The sequence below is a fragment of the Mirounga leonina genome, unplaced genomic scaffold, assembly GCF_011800145.1.
Source record: "Mirounga leonina isolate KUSES-001 unplaced genomic scaffold, KU_Mleo_1.0 Mir_204, whole genome shotgun sequence".
NCBI classification, from domain to species: domain Eukaryota; kingdom Metazoa; phylum Chordata; class Mammalia; order Carnivora; family Phocidae; genus Mirounga; species Mirounga leonina.
Genome location: NW_023270513.1, coordinates 15,491,839 through 15,515,446, shown reverse-complemented (window position 1 = coordinate 15,515,446; position 23,608 = coordinate 15,491,839). Strand labels below are relative to the sequence as shown.

General features: G+C 35.9%; 1 protein-coding gene across 1 annotated transcript in view; it reads left to right on the top strand.

Annotated features, from left to right (window-relative positions):
- The window catches only part of POF1B (POF1B actin binding protein), a 106,452-nt gene that overhangs the window by 61,272 nt on the left and 21,572 nt on the right, over positions 1-23,608 (top strand). Inside the window, exons 6-8 of the mRNA XM_035028664.1 lie at positions 290-420; positions 13,685-13,712; positions 16,280-16,354. Coding sequence (XP_034884555.1) covers positions 290-420; positions 13,685-13,712; positions 16,280-16,354 — 234 coding nt within the window. The remainder of the gene's footprint in view (positions 1-289; positions 421-13,684; positions 13,713-16,279; positions 16,355-23,608) is intronic.

The following is a 23,608-nucleotide window of genomic DNA, read 5'->3' as shown; positions in this document are numbered from 1 at the left end:
CAAGAATTTTTATATAAATTATTCAAGTTTTGCATTCATTAGATCATTTAGATTAGTGAAATAAAATTGAAAATGTTATTGTAATGTTGCTTTTCCTTTAAATTCCTTTCATATTGAAAAATGTGTACCTCAGTTGTAAAGAAAATTTAGTGGGTTGACTCATGTGATGACTTTGTAATAAGTTACTTGTATTAATAGGTTATGTAACTTTTTCTCATTTAATATCAAAACATCTATCAACTTAGAAATACTTAATGTTGTTTATAATCGTACTTGATGCTTTCTTCAGGTGATAATTCAAGATGATGGCCCTGAAAAGTTGGACCCCAAATATTTTGGAGAGTTACTTGCGGATTTAAGCCGTAAAAATACAGATCTATATCATTGCTTATTAGAACATTTGCAGAGAATTGGAGGAAGGTACTGTAAATATATAATATCATTTGCCTCGATGTTGTAGCTATCAAACATTTTATGATACTTTGGTATTTTTTAATGTACTTTATTTTTTAGAACAGTTTTAGGTTCACAAAAAAACTCTAGTACTTCTTTTTTTTAGGGTTTTATTTTTAAGTAATCTCTACACCCAACAAGGGGCTCAAACTCACAACCCCCAAGATCAAGAGTCACATGCCTCACTGACTGAGCCAGCCAGGTGCCCCAAAATTCTAGTATTTTATTGGGTAAATAGGGTAACTATATGAGCATATTTGAGCAAATGTCTCATTTTAAGAGTTAATGTACTTCATGAAAATCATCAAAAGAGATCACACCAGTCCTTTTAGGATCAGTAAATAATTCTGTGAACCTTCTTTTGTAACATACTTTGATGGCAAATGCAACCTCTTGGACAGGGAGCTCAAAAAACTCATGGCATACTATGACTTGTTATAAGATATTATACTGATGATATAAGATACCATCCACTGTCAATACACTACTATTCATCTTCCATTGATTTATGCTCAATGTACAAAGGCCAGAGTTTAATATACATTTAGTGTTATATATTATGAAAAATATTATGTATTATTTAAATATATATTGCATATAATATAATATATTAAATGTAAATTATATAAGTATTTGTAAATTAATACAAATACAAATATGTATGTTTTATAATTATATACTAAATAATTATATGTATTTAAATATATACACATAAACAATTTATCAACTACTCATGCATAGATGAGAGCATATTATGTCCTGAAATGAATTCCATAAGCTACATAAGCTACAAAATTTGCCTTTCACTACATAGTCACATCATATATATGGCCAACTATCAGACAAATTCTAGGAAAGCTCCACAAATTCAGGAAAATATGTAGGATAAAGGAAAGTTGGTAAATTTTTTTTTCTAATTCACACTTCACTAACTGGATTCTTCTACCTCTTAAAGATCTTTAATCTCTTATCCATCTTTTTCCCTCTCCATTTATTACAATCCTTTCTCCCCATTTTTAACTCCATCCTAACTTTTCTTGCTTTCATATTCATGACTGCACCATTCTCTTACTAACATCCTCAAGTGCCTTACCTTCTTATCTTATTGTTCCTCCTACTTACCATAATCCCAATTATTGAGTAGTCTAGCTCTCTGCTTTATTTATTGTTTCTTTTTACCACTATCTACTCTGTCCAATACATAACACTCACTACCCCTAGAATTCAGAGGGCTTTGTGAGGGCTGTTTTATTTACCCTGGTTTCCTTGGTGTTTAGCATGGTGACTAGTTTAATGTGGTGTTCAATAAATATTTGTTGAATATATGAATGCTTCTTTTAAAAATTTTTTTAAAGTTTTTATTTAAATTCAAATTAGTTAACACACAGTGTAATATCAGTTTCAGGTATACAATATAGTGATTTAACACTTCCATACATCACCTAGTGCTCATCATTAGTGCCCTCCTTAATCCCCATCACCTAATTAACACATCCCCCCCCCCCACCTCCCTTCTGGTAACCATGTTTGCTCTATAGTTATTTTATAAAACTCAACACACAGGGTGCCTGGGTGGCTCAGTTGGTTAAGCGACTGCTTTCGGCCCAGGTCATGATCCTGGAGTCCCGGGATCGAGTGCCGCATCGGGCTCCCTGCTCAGCAGGGAGTCTGCTTCTCCCTCTCCCGCTCCCCCCTCTTGTGCTCTTTCTCTCTCTCACTCTCTCTCTCAAATAAATAAATAAAATCTTAAAAAAAAAAAACTCAACACACAAAAAACAAACAATCCAATTAAAAATAGGAAGAATGCAAAGGATATATGTGCCCCAATATTTATAGCACCATTATCAACAATAGCCAAACTATGGAGAGATCCCAAATGCCCATCGACTGATGAATGGATAGAGAAAACATGGTATATATATACAATGGGATATTATTCAGCCATCAAAAAGATTGAAAGCTTGTCATTTGCAATGACATGGATGGAACTAGAGTGTATTATGCTAAGTGAAATAAGTTAGAGAAAGACAAATACCATATTATCTCACTCATAATTGGAATTTAATAAAGAAAACAGATGAACATATAGGAAGGGGGAAAAGAAAAAAAAAGGAGAGAGAGAAACAAGCCATAAGTGACTCTTAACAGTAGGGAACAAACTGAGCGTTGATGGACGGAAATGGGGAGGGGATGGGCTGGATGGGTGATGGGTATTAAAAAGGGCATTTGTTGTGATGAGCACTGGGTATTGTATGTAAGTGATGAATCACTAAATTTTACTCCAGAAACCAATGTTGCACTACATGTTAACTAACAAAATACATATGAAAAGATGCTCAACATCACTGATCATCAGGGAAATGCAAATCAAAACTACACTGAATGCCTTCTTTACTGCTACATCCATGCAGTTGAGCACAGTTAGAGAAAAGCACAGGCATTCATGGAGTCATTATAAATGCATGATTTCCATCTTCAGTTAGGCCTTCTTCATTGTTTTATTCTAATAAACACCTTTTCTCATTACCCAAAAAACTATTTCACACAACCAGCCATTTGCATAAGGTCACTACCTTAAAATCTTCCCCCTCACTCTGAGTAGTCAATTATTTATTGAGTGTACACTAAGTGCCAAGGACACTGTGCTAAGTACTTTTCTTATATTGTCTAATTTGTACAGTAACCCTAGAAAGTTTCAAATGGAGACCCAAAGGGAGTAAGTTATTAACTTAAGGTCACAACAGCTACTAAATGCTTGAAATGGATTAAACATTTTTGAGTACTATTTTACCTATAAACTGTGACTCAACTTTTCTACAAATCCTCTCTTAGATATTTAATTTGGTCAAGTGTTCATCTCTGTACATTCATCATGCCATATGAATATTTCTATCAAAGTATCACATTGTAAAATCAAAAGCATATAGAGACTTAGTCTTAAGTACCCTGATTCTAGATCCAGAGTTCATATCCTGGGCTTATGTTTCAGCTTTTGTTACATACTTGATGTGTAATGTCAGGCAACTTGTTTACTTTCTCTGTACTTCAGTTTCTTCATCTGTAAAATAGGTATTATAATAACAATACTTACCTCTTAGATTTGTTATAAGCCAAAAATGATTGAAGACATACACTTACACGGGACGCCTGGGTGGCTCAGTCGGTTAAGCGTCTGCCTTCAGCTCAGGTCATGATCCCAGGGTCCTGGAATCGAGTCCCGCATCGGGCTCCCTGCTCCGCGGGGAGCCTGCTTCTCCCTCTGCCTCTGCCTCTCTCTCTCTATCTCTCATGAATAAATAAATAAAATCTTTAAAAAAAAGAAAAGACATACACTTACAAGCAGTATCAGCATCATGTGAGAACTTGGAAATAGCACTACAGAATCAGAAACTAAGGGAGTAGGGGACAGCAACAAACCTCCAGAGGACTCTGATATATGCTTAAGTTTGAGAATCACTTACCTAAGGCCACAAAGGTCAAAAGATCTGAGATTAGAACCCATATTCTGAGAAGCTTTTCTCCTTAGGCAAATCACTTAACCTTTCAGTATTAGACATATATCTCCAAATTATTTAAGATAATGCAGAAAAATTGAAGAAATTATCAATTTTTTGAATCATCAAACTTGAAAAGTTCACAGTATTTAGACTGGTTTGACATTGTTCAAATTTTGTCTTGGAACAACTATGTTTATATGAAGTAAGACAGTATTTGTGGTTTGTATTGCCCCAAAATAGTTCAGAACACATGGATTTGACAAAGTTTCTACTCAATAAAGGGTTATAGAATGAGAGTTGAATATATTCCAAATTTATTAGTTTCATACTAATTAAAAGTAGACAAAGTAACTGAACAAAAGAAGTTATGTTATTTCATAGTGATTATCCCAGTAAAAGTGTAATCCGTGGTTTTGGAACAACACTTTCATTGAGGGGTTTTGATAAATTTACATGGATAACTTAAATATGTGATTAAGCAATACAAAGCCTTGAATTTAATTCTTAGAGTACCTAAAATAATACACACACAAAAGAAATAGAAAGGTAGTGTCTCCACATTAATAAACACTCCACAGTGGAGAGGGTCTTTTAAAATTTTGGTGATTAAGACTTTCTGTTAGAAGGTTGTCAGTTTCTTTCTCTTTATTCCTTCCCTCTTTTCCACCTTTCATTATTTTCTGTTTGTTTTTCCTTATTATATTCCTTCTTTCCTAAGAGGTGAGATGGCATATAGTAGTGTCACTGTTTTTTAAAAAAAATTAAAATTTTTATTTAAATTACAGTTAGTTAACATACAGTGTAATATTAGTTTCAGGTGTACAATATAATGATTCAACACTTCCATACAACACTGGTGCTCATCATAACAAATGGACTCCTTAATCCCTATCACCTACTTAACCCATCCTCCACCCACCTCCCCTCTGGTAACCATCAGTTTATTCTCTATAATTAAGAGTCTGTTTCTTGGTTTGTCTCTCTTTTTCCCCATGCTCTTTTGTTTTGTTTCTTAAATTCCACCACATATGAGTGAAATCATATGGTATTTGTCTTTCTCTGACTGACTTATTTCCCTTAGCATAATACTCTCTAGCTGCACCAATGTCATTGCAAAGGGCAAGATATCATTCTTTTTTATGGCTGAATAATATTCCATTATATATATCTCACCTCTTCTTTATCCATTCATCAGTTGATGGACACTTGGGCTGTTTCCATACTTTGGCTATTGTAAATAATGCTTCTATAAACATCAGAGTGCATGTATCCCTTTGAGTTAGTATTTTTGTATTCTTTGGGTAAATACCTAGTCATGCAATTGCTGGATCCTAGAGTAGTTCTATTTTTAACTTTTTGAAGAACCTCCATACTGTTTTCCAGAGTGGCTGCACCAGTTTGCATTCCCACCAACCGTGCAAGAAAGTTCCCCTTTCTCCACGCCCTTATCAACAATTGTCATTTCTTGTCTTGTTGATTTTAGCCATTCTGACAGGAGTGAAGTAATATCTCATTGTAGTTTTGATTTGTATTCCCTGATGACCAGTGATGGTGAGCATCTTTTCATGTGTCTGTTGGCCATCTCTCTCTTGGGAAAATGTCTAATCATGTCTTCTGCCCATTTTAATTTTTTTGATTTCTGTTTAAATTCTTGTTAGTTTGGGTGCCTGGGTGGCTCAGTCGGTTAAGTGTCTGCCTTCAGCTCAGGTCATGATCTCAGGGTCGTGGGGTCAATCCCTACTTTGGGCTCCCTCCTCATTGGGGAGACTGGGGAGTCTGCTTCTCCCTTTTCCCTTCCCCCCGGGTTGTGCTCTCTCTCTCTCTCATTCACTCTTTCTCTTTCAAATAAATAAATAAAATCTTTAAAAATTAAATAAATTCTAGTTAGTTAACATAAAGTGCGATATTGTTTTCAGAAGTAGAATTCAGTGATTCATCACTTACACACAATGCCCAGTGCTCATCATAACAAGTGCCCTCCTTAATACCCCTCACTTATCTAGCCCATCCCCCACCCATCTCCCTCCATCAATCCTCAGCTTGTTCTCTGTCATTAAGAGTCTCTTATGGTTTGTTTCCCTCTCTTTTTCCCCCCTCCCATATGTTCATCTGTTTTGTTTCTTAAATTCCACAGAGGAGTTAAATCATATGGTATTTTTCTTTCTCTATCTGACTTATTTCGCTGAGCATAATATATTCTAGCTCCATCCACATCATTGCAAATGGCAAGTATTAATTTTTTTTGATGGCTGATTAATATTCCATTATATATATACATTAATATAATAATATTAATATAATAATTATACATATAATTGTGTATATATAATAGTGTGTGTATATATATGTATATATGTATATATATATATATATATATATATATATACACTACATCTTCTTTACCCATTCATCAGTCAGTGGACATTTGGGCTCTCTCCATAGTTTGGCTATTGTTGATAATGCTTTCTGCCTATTTTTATGTTGGATTATTCATTTTTTGGGTGTTGAGTTTCATAAATTCTTTTCATATTTTGGGTACTAAACCTTTATCAGATACGCCATTTGCTAATATCTTCTTCAATTCCATAGGTTGCCTTTTATTTTGTTGATTGCTTCCTTCGCTTTGCAGAAGATTTTATTTTGATGAAGTCCAAATAGTTCAATTTAAAAGATAATTCAATTTTGCTTTTGTTTCTCTTGCTTTGAGAGACATTTCTAGGAAGAAGTTGCTATGGCTGATGTCAAAGAGGTTACCTGTGTTCTCCTCTAGGATTTTTATGGTTCTAGGTTTCACATTTAGGTCTTTAATCCATTTTGAATTTCTTTTGGTAGTTGGTGTAAGTGGTCTAGTTTCATTCTTTTATATGATGCTGTCCATTTTTCCCAACACCATTTTTTGAAGAGAGTGCCTTTTTTCCCTTTGGATATTCTTTCCTGCTATGTTGAAGATTAATTGACCATATAGTTGTGGGTTCATTTCTGGGTTTTCTATTCTGTTCTATTGATCTATTTTTCTATTTTTGTGCCAGTACCATACTGTTTTGATCACTACAGCTTTGTAAAATAACTTGAAGTCCAGAATTGTGATTACTCCAGCTTTGCTTTTCTTTTTCAAGATTCCTTTGGCTATTCAGGATCTTTTCTGATTCCATACAAATTTTGGGATTGTTTTTTTCCAGCTCTGTGAAAAATGTTGATGGTATTTTGATTGGGATTGCATTGAATGTGTAGATTGCTTTGAGTAGCATAGACATTTTAACAATATTTTTTCTTCCAACCCATGAGAATGGAAAGTCTTTCCATTTCTTTGTGTCCTCTGCAATTTCTTTCATCAGTGTTTTACAGTTTTCAGAGTCTAGGTCTTTTGCCTCTTTGGTTAGGTATCTTACTGTTTTTGGCACAATTGTAAATGGGATTGGTTCTTTGATTTCTCTTTTGGCTGCTTCATTACTGGTGTATAGAAATGCAACAGATTTCTGTATAGTGATATTGTGTCCTACAAGATTACTGAATTCCTGTATCAGCTCTAGGAAATTTTGGTGGGGTCTTTTGGGTTTTCTATATATTGTATCTTGTCATCTGCAAATAGTGAGAGTTTGATTTCTTCCTTGCTGATTTGATGCCTTTTATTTCTTTTTCTTGTCTGATTGCTGTGGCTAGGACATCCAGTACTATGTTAAATAACAGCTGGGAGAGTGAAATCTCTGTCTTGTTCCTGACCTTAGGGAAATGCTCTGGTTTTTCCCCATTGAGGATATTAGTCGTGGGTTTTTATATATGACCTTTATTATGTTGGGGTCATGTTCCCCCTAAACTTTGCTGAGGGTTTTTATCATGAATGGATGTTATACTTTGTCAGATGCTTTCTTTGCATATATTGAAATGATCATGTGATTCTTATCCTTTCTTTTTTTAATGTGGTGTATCATCTTGATTGATTTGTGAATATTGAACCACCCTTGCAACCTAGGAATAAATCCCACTTGATTGTGCTGAATGTTTTTTAATGTATTGTTGGATTTGGTTTGCTAGTATCTTATTGAGAATTTTTGTATCCATGTTCATCAGGGATATTGGTCTGTATTTCTCTCTCTTTCTCTTTTTTTTTTTGTGGAGTCTTTATCTGGTTTTGGTGTCAGGGTAATGCTGGCCTCATAGAATGAATTTGCAAGTTTTCTTTCCTTTTCTATTTCATGCAATATTTTGAGAAGAATAGGTATTAGCTTTTCTTTAAACGTTTGGTAGAATTTTCCTGTAAACCATCTGGCCCCTGACTTTTGTTTGTTGGGAGTTTTTTTGTTTCCTGATTCAACTTCTTTGCTGGTTATTGCTGTTCAAGTTTTTTATTCCTTCCTGTTTCAGTTTTGGTAATTTATATCTTTCTAGGAATTTATCCACTTCTTCCACGTTGTCCAACTTCTTGGCATATAACTTTTCATAATATTCTCTTATAATTGTTTGTATTACTGTGGTGTCAGTTGTTATTCTTCCTATCTTACTTATAATTTCATTTATTAGGGTGCTTATCTTTTTGATAATTCTGACTAGAGATTTATCAAGTTTATTAATTTTTTTCAAAGAACCATTTCCTGGTTTCATTGATTTTTCTACTCTTTTTATTTCTATATCATTTATTTCTGCTCTAATCTTTATTACTTCCTTTCTTTTTGTAGCTCCTTTAGGTGTAAGTTTAGGTTGTTTATTTGAGATTTTCCTTGCTTCTTGAGGTAGGCCTGTATTGCTATATATTTCCCTTTTGGATCACTTTTGCTGCATACCAAAGGTTTTGGACAATTTTGTTTTCATTTTCATTTGTTTCCATGGATTTTTTTTCTTTGATTTCCTGTTTGTCTGATTCATTGTTTAGTAACATTTTGCTTAAGCTCCATGTATTTGTGGTTTTCCAAGTTTTCTCTTGTGGTTGATGTCTTTTTCCTAGTGTTGTGGTCAGAAAAGGTGCATGGTATGATTGCAAATTTATGTATTTGTTGGGGCCAGTTTTGTGACCTAATATGTGATCTCTTCTGGAGAATGTCCTACATGCACTTGAAAAGAATGTGTATTCTCATGTTTTAGGTTGGAATGTTCTGAATATATCTGTTAAGTCCATCTGGTCCAGTGTGTCATTCAAAGCCATTGTTTTCTTGTTGATTTTTTGTTTGGATTATCTGTCCATTGATGTAAGTGGGGTGTTAAAGTTCCCTACTATTATTGTATTATTATCCATTAGTTTCTTTATGTTAGTTATTATCTGTTTTATGTATTTGGGTGCTCCCATGTTGGGTGCATAAATATTTACAATTATTATATCTTCTTGTTGGATTTTTCCCTTTATGATTATATAGCCCCTCTTTGTCTCTTGTTACAGTCCTTGTTTTAAGGTCTAGATTGTGTGATATAAGTATTGTTCCTCAGGCTTTCTTTAGACATCCATTTGTATGATAAATGTTTCTCCATCCCTTCACTTTCCTTTTTTTTTTTTTTTTTAAGATTTTATTTATTTATTTGAAAGAGAGAGAGCACGAGTAAGGGAAGAGGGAGAAGCAGGCTCCCCGCCAAGCAGGGAACCTGATGCGGGGCTCAATCCCAGGACCCTGGGATCATGACCTGAGCCAAAGGCAGACGCTTAACCAACTGAGCCACCCAGGCCCCCCATCCCTTCACTTTAAATCTACAGGTGTCTTTAGGTCTAAAATAGGTCTTTTGTAGGAAGCATATAGATGGGTCTTGTTTTTTAATCCATTCTGACACTTATGTCTTTTGACTGGAGCATTTAGTCCATTTACATTCAAAATAATTATTGGTTCATATGCATTTATTACTTTTTTGTCATTGTTTCTGGAGATTTTCTCTCATTCTTTCTTGTGTTTGTCACTGTTGGTCTCTCCTTTGCACTCAGAGTCCCCTTGAATATTTCTTGCAGAGCTGGTTTAGTGGTCATGAACTCCTTTAGTTTTTGTTTGTCTGGGAAGATATCTCTCCTATTCTGCATGTTAGCCTTGCTGGATAGAATATTCTTGACTGCAGATTTGTCCCCTTCAGCACTTTGAATATATCATGCTACTCTCTTCTGGCTTGCCAAGTTTCTGTTGAGAAAACTGCAGCTAGACTTATGGGTCTTCCCTTGTATATTAAGGACTTCTGTCTTGTTGCTTTTAAGATGTTTTCTTTTTCACTATATTTTGCAAATTTAATTACAATATGTCTTGGTGTTGGCCTGCTTTTGATGATTTTGATAGGAGTTCTCTGTGCCTCCTGGATCGGGATGTCTGTTTCTGCAGATTAAGGAAACTTTCAGCTATTATTTCTTCAAATAAGTTTTCTGCCCCCTTTTCTCTCTCTTTTTTTTCTGTGACTCCTATAATATGAATGTTATTACATTTGATGGAGTCATTGAGTTTCCTAAGTCTATTCTCATATTACATTAATTCTTCTTTCTCTCTTTTGTTCAGCTTCATTATTTTCCATTATTTCATCTGCTGGGTCACTGATTCATTCCCCTGCTTCTTACAGCCTGCTGTTGATTGCATCAAGTTTGTTTCCAATCTCATTTATTGCATTATTGATCTCTGACTGATTCTTTTTTGACTTTTTTATCTCTGTGATAAGGGTCTCACTGATGTCTTGCATTCTTTTCTGAAGCCCAGTGAGTATCCTTATGAATGTTGCTTTAAATTCTCCACCAGGCCTGTTGCTTATATCTGTTTCACTTAGATCTACAACTGTGGCCTTATCTTGTTCCTTCATTTGGGATAAGTTTCTCTGTCTTGGCATTTTGTCTTAGTGTCTGCCTTCTTCTTTGTGTTAGAAAAGCTGGTTATGTCTCCTGCTCCTGAAATTAATGTCCTTCTGAGGAAGAGGTTTTCTAGTGCCCAGAGCCTGGCACTTCAGGGAGTGTCTCTCATATGTGCTGTGTGCACTCTGTGGTGATATTTTGGCTGTGGTATCCTTCAGGTCAGTCATCTGCCTAGGCTCTCCTTGCCTGCTGTGAGCAGTGTTTGGTACCTGGCCTGAATGTGGTGAGTTTTTACTCAGTGTGATCTGGTCTGCTTGTGAAATGAGACCTGACACTAACTTTACCAGGACTGAGGCCCTGCAGATCTAGTGTGAGCAGGGGTTTGGCAGGTCTTCTGGAGGAGGGGCCCACTGTGTTGGTACTGAGGTATGCTTGACTTAGAAGGGCAGTCCCACCAAAGCACAGGCAGGTAGGATTGGTATAAGCAAGTTAGGCAGCCAGTGTCCCCACTGAACTGCTTACTACAGGTGGCTCTCTGTTTATGCTGGGGTCGGGGTAGAAAATGTTGCCAGCCAGCTCCTTTCTTCTCAGAGAGGCCTCTGTGAAAGCTGCCTCTCAGCGACGACGTGCTCTGAGAGCAGTGTATAATCTCTCCACTGTGTGCCTGAGGCATACTTCAGATCTTTGTTGCCATACCATCTGCCCCCAGGTTGTTTGCCTGCCTTCTCTCCAGGAGCAGAGCAGTGCTCTCAGGGCTCTATCTCAGCCAAACCTGCTGTCCTTTAAAACCAGGCTTTAAGCCCTGCTGGTTGCAAGGTCTAACTAAATTCAGCCCTTCTCATTGGCCAAGCCAATGGCTTTGGGAAAACATTCTCCATGTGGGTTTCCCTGTGTGCTCCTCTCTCTCTCTCTCTCACCATTCTCCGTGACCATGGCTCTCCCCTTCACAGCACCCAGAATCTGTTTTTCCCTTAAACCACATCTCCATACTTCCTACTTTCTTTGATGTGGCCTCTTGTCTCCCTTTAGTTGTGAAGTTTGTTCTGTCAGTCTTCAGGTCAATTTCTAGGATGTTTAGGATGATTTGCTAGTACTCTAGTTGTGTTCATGGGAATTGAGGAACCTAGGGTCTTCCTACTCTGCTGCCATGTTCTCCTCCTCTCTTGCCACTGTTTTTTGTTTTGTTTTTTTTGTGGGTTTTTTGTTGTTGTTGTTGTTGTTGTTGTTGTTGTTGTTGTTTTCTGCCCATTGTAATTCTAGCCACCATCCCCTGGTGAGGTTGGAGATGTAATTCACATTGACCTCTCCACCTCCTTGCTCTGCTGTCTTTGTTCTCACTCTCTCTCTTTTGTCCCCTCTTTTGTCCTCTCCTTTTGTCCCCACTTTTCTTCTTTTTCTATGTTACAATTAAGCAATGAGTGGGTTCAGGGTCAGAATTAAGGAAAGTTGTCTCACAAAACCATTCTGGTTACTTTAAAACATTGCAGTATTAAGTGCTGTTGATTGTTCCTTGCTTTATTTGTTTGTTTTGTTTTCTTATTTGTAGAAAGAAATGACTAGGGACACATGTACTAGGTTGGCTTGGGAAGTGGAATTTTTAACAGAAAGGTCCATTAATACTGTAATAATTCCAGTTAATAGTAATGAAAGATGACTAAAACTGCATTGATTATTATTTTTAACTTGTTGTCACTCCCAGTATATGCATGCCATTACTTTAATAAAGCATTCAAAAAGTACATGATATTTTATTTATTTATTTATTTATTTATTTATTTATATTTCTAGGGCCTTTCCACAATTTCTATTTTGGGCAACACAGGAAATGTCACATACATACATACAAACAACAGCAAATATGTAGTCATGCTTCAGGAAATTGAATCTTCAGTTATCTTCTTCCACATTAGTCTTTTTTTTAAACGTATGCAAGATGTTTTGTACAGTGAGTGACCCTCTTATCTCTGTAAGCAATATATTACTCATAAGCACTTACTTAGAAGGTAAAGGTAGGAGCTAATGTCCTAACATATCTCTAAAATACTTTTTTCTTATACTGAAGATGTGGCACTCATATACCTCTGATTTTATATGACCATCTTTAAAATATTCTGCCTTGCTGTCAGGACATGTGTTACTGTGTTTTTATTTGAGAGGTATATTCACCATATATTTTGTACCCAGTTCTTCAATTAAGCACAGATGGAGCAAGTAGGCAGAAATAAAGGCCTGTCTCTTGCCACTGACTCTAGAACTATACCCTTTTCCACTTTCATTATTCCCCAAAGGAGCAAGTGGCAGACTGGCATAATCACTAACAATTCTTTTGCAGCATTTGCCTACCTAACATGGCATCACAAAGGGTCTTCCAACCCTGGTGCCCAAACATCCATTTTGATGCTAGAAGTTCTATTATCCCACTAGAATTTTGGTCATGTTGCTTAAGGCCCTGTCCCTATGTAAACATTCAAATACATTTTAAGTTTTGTCACTGCCATATAGTGTAGTGTAGATTGAATGAGTTAGCCTTGTCTTGCAAGTTTTGATTTTGATGAAAAGGGTATGAATAACTTGAAGACTCTATGGAGAGAAGCTGGACTCAGCACTGAAAGTAAGCAATACAGGAGGGAGGTGGAAATAGAGAACAACTATTATTGTTATTAATTCACTCAGGTAGCACTTATGGCCAGTGCCAAGGACTTGTACATCTATCCACAAATGAACAGGTGCTAATGGATGGCAGTAACTGATTCTTTATATTCTTTTGGTTTGTTATTTTGATATTATTCATTTTAATAGATTAGCTAGTTCCAGGAAAATTATCTTTATTTTTGTCAATTCCATTTTAGTTAGTTTAAAATTTATTTGAATTATAAATTTAAATGTTGCTATTATGATATATCAAAAAGTAAGATAATATAATTTGAACACTAACATTTATATATGATCATTATATACATTTTCTTAAGTTGTCTATCCTTTTTTTTCACTCTTACAGCAAAGAGGACTTTGAGTCTACAGCTGAGGTAAGTGCAAAAATAGTTGAAAATCAAATATAGTTGATAACAAAGCAGATTCTGACATTTTCACTAATGATATTGTTTTAGTTTGGTACCTATATTAGACTGGAAACAGAGATTAGTGAAAAACATGATGATGATTTTGCCTTTAAAATGATAAAACTATTTATATATTTGTAATGGCTATAAAAAGTAATAATCATTGGGGAGCCTGGGTGGCTCAGTTAGTTGAGCTTCGAACTCTTGATTTCAGCTCAGGTCATGATCTTAGGGTTGTGGAATTGAGAGCCACGTTGGGCTCCATGCTCAGTGTGGCATCTGCTTGAAGTTCTTTCTCTCCTTCTCCCTCTGCCCCTCCCCTCCACTGTCTTTCTCTGGCATGCCCTTTAAAATAAATAGATATTTAAAATAATAATAAGAGTAATAATTATTCATGCAAAAATGTTTTATCAGTTGTCATTTATGATTTAATTTGTCTTTGTTTATCAAAACATTTAAAATTTCATTGACCAAATACTCTTTGCTTTAGAAAATTGAAACCTACATTAACTAAATAAATAGCAAATTTAGTTTTAGTGCATTTTGAAACCTTATATGACCCATGCCAAATAGACAGCAACTTAAAGTACATTTTTTTCAAGTATTAATTCTATTATATATGCACATTTTGTTAATAATTACTTTTAATGGAATAAGTCATCAAATAGGGAAAACTGATTTCAATGTAATAAAAAAGCACAGTGGCCTTTTTGTGTTATTTTTTTATTTCCAGTGCATTGATATACTGTATTCATTACAATAATTCAGAAAGCCCTAGATTGCCATTAAGAAGTACTGAATTGCTTCTCACTTAAAATTAGTTGAAGCTTCTCACCAGAGGAGAGGTCAGTGGGGTGATGGATAAAATAGATAAAGAGGCTTAAAGTACACTTAATTTGATAAGCACTGAGAAATGTATACAGTTGTTGAATCATATTGTACACCTGAAACTAATATAACTGCATGTTAATTACACTTGAATAAAAAAAAAAGAAGACAATGATGCTTGGTGGGCTAGGCATGGGATTTGGGGAGATAAGTGTCTGAAGTACCTTAGCTTCAGTACTTTCCTCTCTGTTTTTTTTTTTTTTTAAGATTTATTTATTTACTTGAGAGAGAGAGTGTGTGTGTGAGTAGGGGTAGGGGCAGAGGGAGAGGGAAAGAGAGAATCTTAAGCAGGCTCCACACTCAGCACTGAGACTAAGGTGGGGCTTGATTGTAGGACCCCGAGATCATGACTTGAGACAAAATCAAGAGTCAGACACTTAACTGCCTGAGCCACCCAGGAGGCCAGCTCTCTGTGTTTTTGTAAGGATATCATTCTTCTATGGTTTGAGGGAGGGGTACTGAAGTCAGGGGTACTGGATGGTATTGTAATGAACTTGTCTTGCAACAGCCATAGAGAAAGGTCACCCCCTGTGGAAGAGGGCAAGATATGCTCTGAGGAAGTGGATTCTTGGTCAGTCATCCAAGGAGGAGGGTCTTGGGCAGGTGGAGAGGGAGACCCTGCCTCTATTAGAATCTCCCTCTTTTGGATCTAGACTTCACAAAGGGAACTGTATGGATATGAGCTTCAGAATGAGGGCAATAAGATGATGTGGAAGACAGAATAATGGCCTCCCAAAGATGTCCACATCCTAATCCCCGAAACCTTTGAATATGTTACTTTAACATGGCAAAAGGGACTTTGCAAATGTGACTAAATTAAGGATCTTAAAGTAAGGAGATTATCCTGGATTATGTGGGTGGATCCAATGTAATCACTAAGGGTCCTTAAAAGAGGGAGGCAGGAGGTCAGAGTTAAATCTGCCAAGAGAAGCCAAGGTTGGAGTGATGAGGCCACCAGCCAAGGAATTCATGCAGCCTGTAGAAACAAAAAAGCAATGAAATAGATTCTCCCCTAGAGCCCACCAAAAGAATGCAGTCCTGCTGATACATTAATTTTAGCCCACTGACTTCCAATCTCTAGATCTATGAGATAATAAATCTGTGTTTCTTCAAGCCAAAAAAAACTAGTTAAAGCTTCTCAGTGTTGTTGTGGCAACATCTTAATTTTTCAGAAGTTATCATAGCTCAATATAAATCCTCAATAAGCTCTTAATTTTATTTCCCCAAATTTTCGTTATTTAAAAAAATCAACCTTGAAAATGTCATATTAACCACCCAGCAAAGCTTCCAGTTTTTGAAAGATACACTGAAATAAAGTGTTTAATGGGATTTGAGAACCATCTTCTTTTTTAAATTACTCTTTTAAAAAAGTAAAAATGGAACATCTGGTTGGTTGCACAAAGCTGTTCCCTAAAATGCCTGGAATTCAAGGTTCTTTCCATAGTGTATATGGTATAATCAATTTTTTAAAAGTAAGAACTGATAAGGCTAGAAATGAAGTTGGTAGCAACTATTGCCCAGAAAATGAAATAATCTTTTGATGTTCCTAAAAATATGCTCTGCTGCACAGAAGTCTGTGAACTACTGACCCTAAGATTATAATACTAATATGCATCTGTTAAATGGATAAACTTCTTTTCTTACAGTCAGAAGACATTGAATCCTTGATTCCTAAAGGATTGTCAGAGTTTACAAAACAGCAAATTCGCTATATTCTGCAGGTGAGGTGGGGTCAAGAGTGGGTGTGAGATCAACAATGACAAACCACTAGCCAAGGATGCTTCCCTTAATTAAGAACAGAAAGTTCTAAGTAAAAATCCTATTTCAGGAGAGTTGATTATACTTTGATTAAACAAGTCTTGCATTATAGTTTGTTCAGACTTTCACTTATATTGAATAACTACCATTCAGGTAAGCATTCTAAAAATACTGTTCCCTGCTGTGGAATGGCCTTATTCTTTCCTCACTGGTATTATTTTCTCAACTTGACTCTAATTTTATAGCTTTGCCCTCATCTTCTCTATTTTCCATTCTACCCCCCCACCTCACCCCTTGCAGTAAGAGATGGGAGAGGCCAATGCCTTGCTTTTTCTGATTTGTAGAATGATAGAGACTACTGGAACAGTAAATTCCCCTACAGTGAAGGGAGAACAGAAGAAGATAGATGTTAAGGGAATATGGCTAAAGAGTACATCTTTATGTAAGAAAGGATTGTAAGATAATCTAGTTCTGTTTAAGTGAGGCCAATTTCTAAATTATTGGTCTTAAACCTTTGTTGGTCATCCAAATATTGGACCTGATGTTATTTTTGTGAAATTTAAATAAAATATTTTTAGTGGCACACTGTGTATTATAAAAAGACAGTGGTGTGGGGAAAACTTATGCTTTGCAGAATCTGAATCTTGGAGACATCCTTGATATTATCTCTGGTGGTGGGATGTCTATTGAAAGTGCATTCAAAACTTATTTCTTTGAAAAACTCTTTCAGAGGATTTTGCATCAAAGTTCATGAGAAACACTAGTATATAGTTTTCTTGTATTCTCTTTGGTTTTGGTATTAGGAGAATACTAGCTTCATAAAATGAATTGGGAAGTGTTTCTTCTTTTTTATTTTCCAGAAAAGACTGTATAGACTTGGTATTAATCCTTCTTTAAACATTTGGTAAAATCCTTTAGTAAAAATATCTGGGCCTAGAGATTTGTCTTTTCGGGAGTTTAAAAAAATTCCAAATTCAACTCCTTAATAGTTATAGGTTTATTCAAATGATTTGTTTCATATTGGGTGAGTTGTGGTAACTTGTATTTTTCAAGGAAGTAATCTATTTCATCTAAATTATTAAATTTATAGTGTATAGTTGTTCATAGTATTCCCTTATTATCTTTTTTATGTCTGCAGCATTTGTATTACCATCCCCTATTTAATTCTTAGTACTAGTCATTTGTGTCTACTTTATTCTTTGTCAGCCTTGCTGGAGGCTTCTCAATTTTATCAATTTTTTTTTTCAAAGAACAAGACTTCAGTTTTATTGATCTTCTCTATTATTTTCCTGTTTACACTTCCACTAATTTTTGCCCTTGTCTGTATTATTTCCTTCCTTTGCTTGCTTTTGATATGTTGTTCTCTTCTTTGTCTGGTTTCTTGATATAGAAAGTTAGAGTATAGATTTGAGACATTTTCTATTTTCTAATGTAAGCATTTAGTGCTATAAATATCCTCTCAGCATGGCTTTGGTTGTGCCCAAAAAATTATGATATGATTTTCATTTTCTTTCAATTCTATATACTTTTTAGCTCCCTTTAGACCTCTGCTTTTACCTGTGGATTATTTAGAAGCATATTATTTAGTTTCAGAGTGTTTAGAGATTTTCCTGTTGTCTTTCTAGTACTGATACATAGTTTGATTCCACTGTGGCAAGAGAATATATTTCATATTAGATCAATTTTTTTGAAATGGTTAAGTTTTGTTTTATGGTCAAGATTATGGTCTATATCGGTGTATCTTCCATGGGTAAAAGAAAGGATTAGACACTTTGGTTGATGGGGTTGTTGAGTTCTTTTATATTCTTGTTCATTTTCTGCCAAGTAGTTCTTATCAGTTGCTGAGAGAGGCATATACAAATCTTCAGTTATAACAGTGGACTTGTCGTTTTTTCCTTTCAGTTCTATCAGTTTTTGCATTTCTATACATTTTGTAGCTCTACTGTTTGGTGCATAAAAGTTTAGATTGCTGTGTCTTCTTGGTGAAATGACCCTTCTATCATTATATAATGGTTCCTCTTTATCCTTGGTAATTTTCTTTGCTCTAAAGACATTTTTATCTAGGGGTGCCTGGGTGGTTCAGTCGTTAAGCATCTGCCTTCAGCTCAGGTCATGATCCCAGGGTCCTGGGGTCGAGCCCAGCATCAGGTTTCCTGCTCTGTGGGAAGTCTGTTTCTCCCTCTCCTGCTCCCCGTGCTTGTGTTCCTGCTCTCACTGTATCTATCTCTGTCAAATACATAATAAAATCTTTTAAAAAAGTCATTTTTATCTAATAACAATATAACACTCTTGTTTTCTTTTATTCATGTTTGCCTGGTATATCTTTTCCCCCCAACATTTTACTTTTAATATATAATATATAATATATGTATATACATATTATCAACATATAATGTATTATTTGTTTAAGGGGTACAGATCTGTGATTCATCAGTCTTACACAATTCACAGTGCTCACCATAGTACATATCCTCTCCAATGTCCATCACCCATCCACCCCAGCCCTCCCAGCCCCCTCCACTCTAGCAACCTTGTTTGTTTACTGAGATTAAGAGTCTCTTATGGTTTGTCTCCCTCTCTGGTTTCATCTTGTTTCATTTTTCCCTCCCTTCCCCTATGATCCTCTGTCTTGTTTCTCAAATTCCACATATCAGTGATATCTTATGATAATTGTCTTTCTCTATTGACTTATTTTGTTTAGTGTAATACCCTCTAGTTCCATCCACATCATTGCAAATGGCAAAATTTCATTTTTGATGGCTGCATAATATTCCATTGTATATATGTACCACATCTTCTTTATCCATTCCTCTGTTGATGGACATCTAGGCTCTTTGCATAGTTTGGGTATTGTGGACATTACTGCTATAAACATTGGGGTGCATGTGCCCCTTTGGATCACTACATTTGTAACTTTGGGGTAAATACCCAGTAGTGCAATTGCTGGGTTATAAGGTAGCTCTATTTTCAACTTTTTGAGGAACCTTCATTCTGTTTTCCAGAGTGGCTACACCAGCTTTCATTCTCACCAACAGTGTAGGAGGGTTCCCCATTCTCCGCATCCCCGCCAACATCTGTCCTTTCCTGACTTGTTAATTTTAACCATTCTGACTAGTGTGAGGGGCTATCTCATTGAGGTTTTGATTTGTATTTCCCTGAGACTGAGAGATGTTGAACACTTTTTCATGTGTCTATTGGCCATTTGTATGTCTTCTTGGCAGAAGTGTCTGTTCATGTCTTCTGCACATTTCTTGATTGGATTATTTGTCCTTTGGGTGTTGAGTTTGATAAGTTCTTTATAGATTTTGGATACTAGCCCTATATCTGATAAAACATTTGCAAATATCTTCTCCTATTCTGTAGGATGTCTTTTGGTTTTGTTGACTGTTTCCTTTGCTGTTAAAAAGCTTTTATCTTAATGAAGTCCAATGGTTCATTTTTACCCTTGCTTCCCTTGCCTTTGGTGATGGACTATCCAATAATAAAATCTAACAATTTTCAATATCTATGCCCCTAACCTGGGAGCAACCAATTATATAAGCCAATTAATAACAAAAGCAAAGAAACACATCGACAACAATACAATAATAGTGGGAGACTTTAACACCCCCCTTACTGAAATGGACAGATCATCTAAGCAAAAAATCAACAAGGAAATGAAGATTTTAAATGACACACTGGACCAAATGGACTTCACAGATATATTCAGAACATTCCATCCCAAAGCAACAGAATAAACATTCTTCTCTGGTGCACTTGGAACATTCTCCAGAATAGATCACAACCTAGGTCACAAATCAGGTCTCAATTGGTACCAAAAAATTGCGATCATTCCTTGCATATTTTCAGACCACAATGCTTTGAAAGTAGAACTCAATCACAAGAAGAAAGTTGGAAAGAACTCAAATACATGGAGGCTGAATAGCATCCTACTAAAGAATGGATGGGTCAACCAGAAAATTAAAGAGTTTAAAAAATTCATGGAAACCAATGAAAATGAAAACACAACTGTTCAAAATCTTTGGGATGCAGCAAAGGCGATCCTAAGAGGAAAGTATATAACAATAGAAGTCTTTCTCAAGAGACAAGAAAGGTCTCAAATACACAACCTAACCCTACATCTAAAGGAGCTGGAGAAAGAACAGCAAATAAAGCCTAAACCCAACAGGAGAAGAGAAATAATAAAGATCAGAGCAGAAATCAATGAAATAGAAACCAAAAGAACAGTTGAACAGATCAACAAAAGGAGGAGCTGGTTCTTTGAAAGAATTAATAAGACTGATAAACCCCTGGCCAGACTTATCAAAAAGAAAAGAGAAAGGACCCAAATTAATAAAATTATGAATGAAATAGGAGAGATCACGGCTAACACCAAGGAAATAGAAGCAATTATTAAAAATTATTACCAGTAACTATATGCCAGTAAATTAGACAATCTGGAAGAAATGGATGCATTCCTAGAGAAGTATAAACTACCAAAACTGAACCAGGAAGAAATAGAAAACCTGAACAGACCCATAACCAGTAAGGAAATTGAAGTAATAATCAAACATCTCCCAACAAACAAGAGCCCAGAGCCAGATGGCTTCCCAGGGGAATTGTATCAAACATTTAAAGAAGAATTAATACCTATTCTTCTGAAACTGTTCCAAAAAATAGGAATGGAAGGAAAACTTCCAAACTTGTTTTATGAGGCCACCATTACCTTGATCCCAAAACCAGACAAAGACCCCATCAAAAAGGAGAACTACACACCAATATCCCTGATGAACATGGATGCAAAAATTCTCACCAAAATACTAGCCAATAGGATCCAACAGTACATTAAGAGGATTATTCACCACGACCAAGTGGGATTAATTCCTGGGCTGCAAGGTTGGTTCAACATCTGCAAATCAATGTGATACACTACATTAATAAAAGAAAGAACAAGAACCATATGATATTCTCAATAGATGCAGTAAAAACATTTGGCAAAGTACAGAATCCTGGGGCACCTGGGTGGCTCAGTCGTTAAGCATCTGCCTTCGGCTCAGGTCATGATCCCAGGGTCCTGGGATCGAACCCCGCATCGGGCTCCCTGCTCCGCAGGAAGCCTGCTTCTCTCTCTCTCCCACTCCCCCTGCTTGTGTTCCCTCTCTTCGCTGTGTCTCTCTCTGTCAAATAAATAAATAAAATCTAAAAAAAAAAAAAAGTACAGAATCCTTTCTTGATTAAAACTCTTCAGAGTGTAGGGATAGAGGGTACATACTTCAATATCATAAAAGCCATCTGTGAAAAACCCACAACGAATATCATTCTCATTGGGGGAAAAACTGAGAGCTTTTCCCCTAAGGTCAGGAACATGGCAGGATGTCCACTATCACCACTGCTATTCAACATAGAAGTCCTAGCCACAGCAATCAGAAAACAAAAAGAAATAAAAGTCATCCAAATCAGCAAAGAAGAAGTCAAACTCTCACTCTTTGCAGATGATATGATACTTTATGTGGAAAAACCCAAAAGACTCCACCCCAAAACTGCTAGAACTCATACAGGAATTCAGTAAAGTGGCAGGATATTAAATCAATGCACAGAAATTAGTTGCATTTTTATACACCAACAAGACAGAAGACAGAGAAATTAAGGAGTCGATCCCACTTACAATTGCACCCAAAATCATAAGATACCTTTGAATAAATCTAACCAAAGAGGCAAAGAATCTGTACTCAGAAAACTGTAGAATACTCATTAAAGAAATAGAGGAAGACACAACAAAACGGAAAAGCATTCCGTGCTCATGGATTGGAAGAACAAATTTCGTGAAAATGTCAATGCTACCTAGAGCAATCTACACGCATAATGCCATCCCTATCAAAATACCATCAACTTTTTTCAAAGAAATGGAACAAATAATCCTAAAATGTATATGGAACCAGAAGAGACCCCAAATAGCCAGTGGAATGTTGAAAAAGAAAAGCAAAGCTGGTGGCATCACAATTCCAGACTTCAAGCTCTATTACAAAGCTGTAATCATAAAGACAGGAGGATACTGGCACAAAAACAGACACATGGATCAATGGAAGAGAATAGCGAGCCCAGAAATGGACCCTCAACTCTATGGTCAACTAATCTTCGACAAAGCAGGAGAGAATGTCCAATGGAACAAAGACAGTCTCTTCAACAAATGGTGTTGGGAAAATTGGACAGCCATATGCAGAAGAATGAAACTGGACCCTTTCCTTACACCACACTAAAATATAGACTAAAAACGGATGAAAGACCTAAATGTGAGACAGGAATCCATCAAAATCCTGAAGGAGAACACAGGCAGCAACCTCTTCGACCTCAGCTGCAGCAACTTCTTCCTAGAAACATTACTTTCATTATATATTTTTACATTTTCACTATATTTGAAATTAGCTTCTTATAGAAAACATGTAGTTGGATCAAGTTTTTTTTCTTACTCTGCAAATCTCTGGGTTTTTTGTTTTGTTTTGTTTTGTTTTTTGACAGAGACACAGCGAGAGAGGAACCACAAGCAGGGGGAGGGGGAGAGGGAGAAACCGGCCTCCCGCTGAGCAAGGAGCCCATATATGGCTCGATCCCAGGACCCTGGGATCATGACCTGAGCTGAAGGCAGACACTTAATGACGGAGCCACCCAGGTGCCCCACAAATCTCTGTTTTTAATTGGTGCATTTAGACCAAGTAGTAATTATTTGATAGGTAGGGCTAGCTAAAAATAGCTAGGCTATTTTTGTTTGTTTGTTTTCTGTTCTGTTTTTTGTTTCCTGTGGATTAGTTGAAAATGTTTTTAGAATTGCACTTTTATTTACCTCTAGTACTTTTGAGTGTATCTGTTAGTATAGCCTTTTTAGTGGTTGTTCTAAGAATTACATTATATATCCATAATTTATCTCAGTGTATTGGTGTCAACATTTTGTCAGTTTCAGTGAAATGTAGAAAATTTTGCTTCCTTTATCACTCTTTACTCTCACATCTATAACGTAATTGTCTTAAATATTTCCTCTTTGTGCATTGAGATCCACTGTTATAATTTTTTGCTTCAACCATCAAATATAATTTAGAAAATGCAAGAGAAAGAAAACCTACCCTGTTTTTGCATATTATTACTTATGATGCTATTTCTTCTTGATGCTCCAGATTCCTTCCTTTATAATTTTCTCTCTCTTCAGAGAACTTCCTTCACCCAATTTTTAGGGTAGGTCTGTAGTG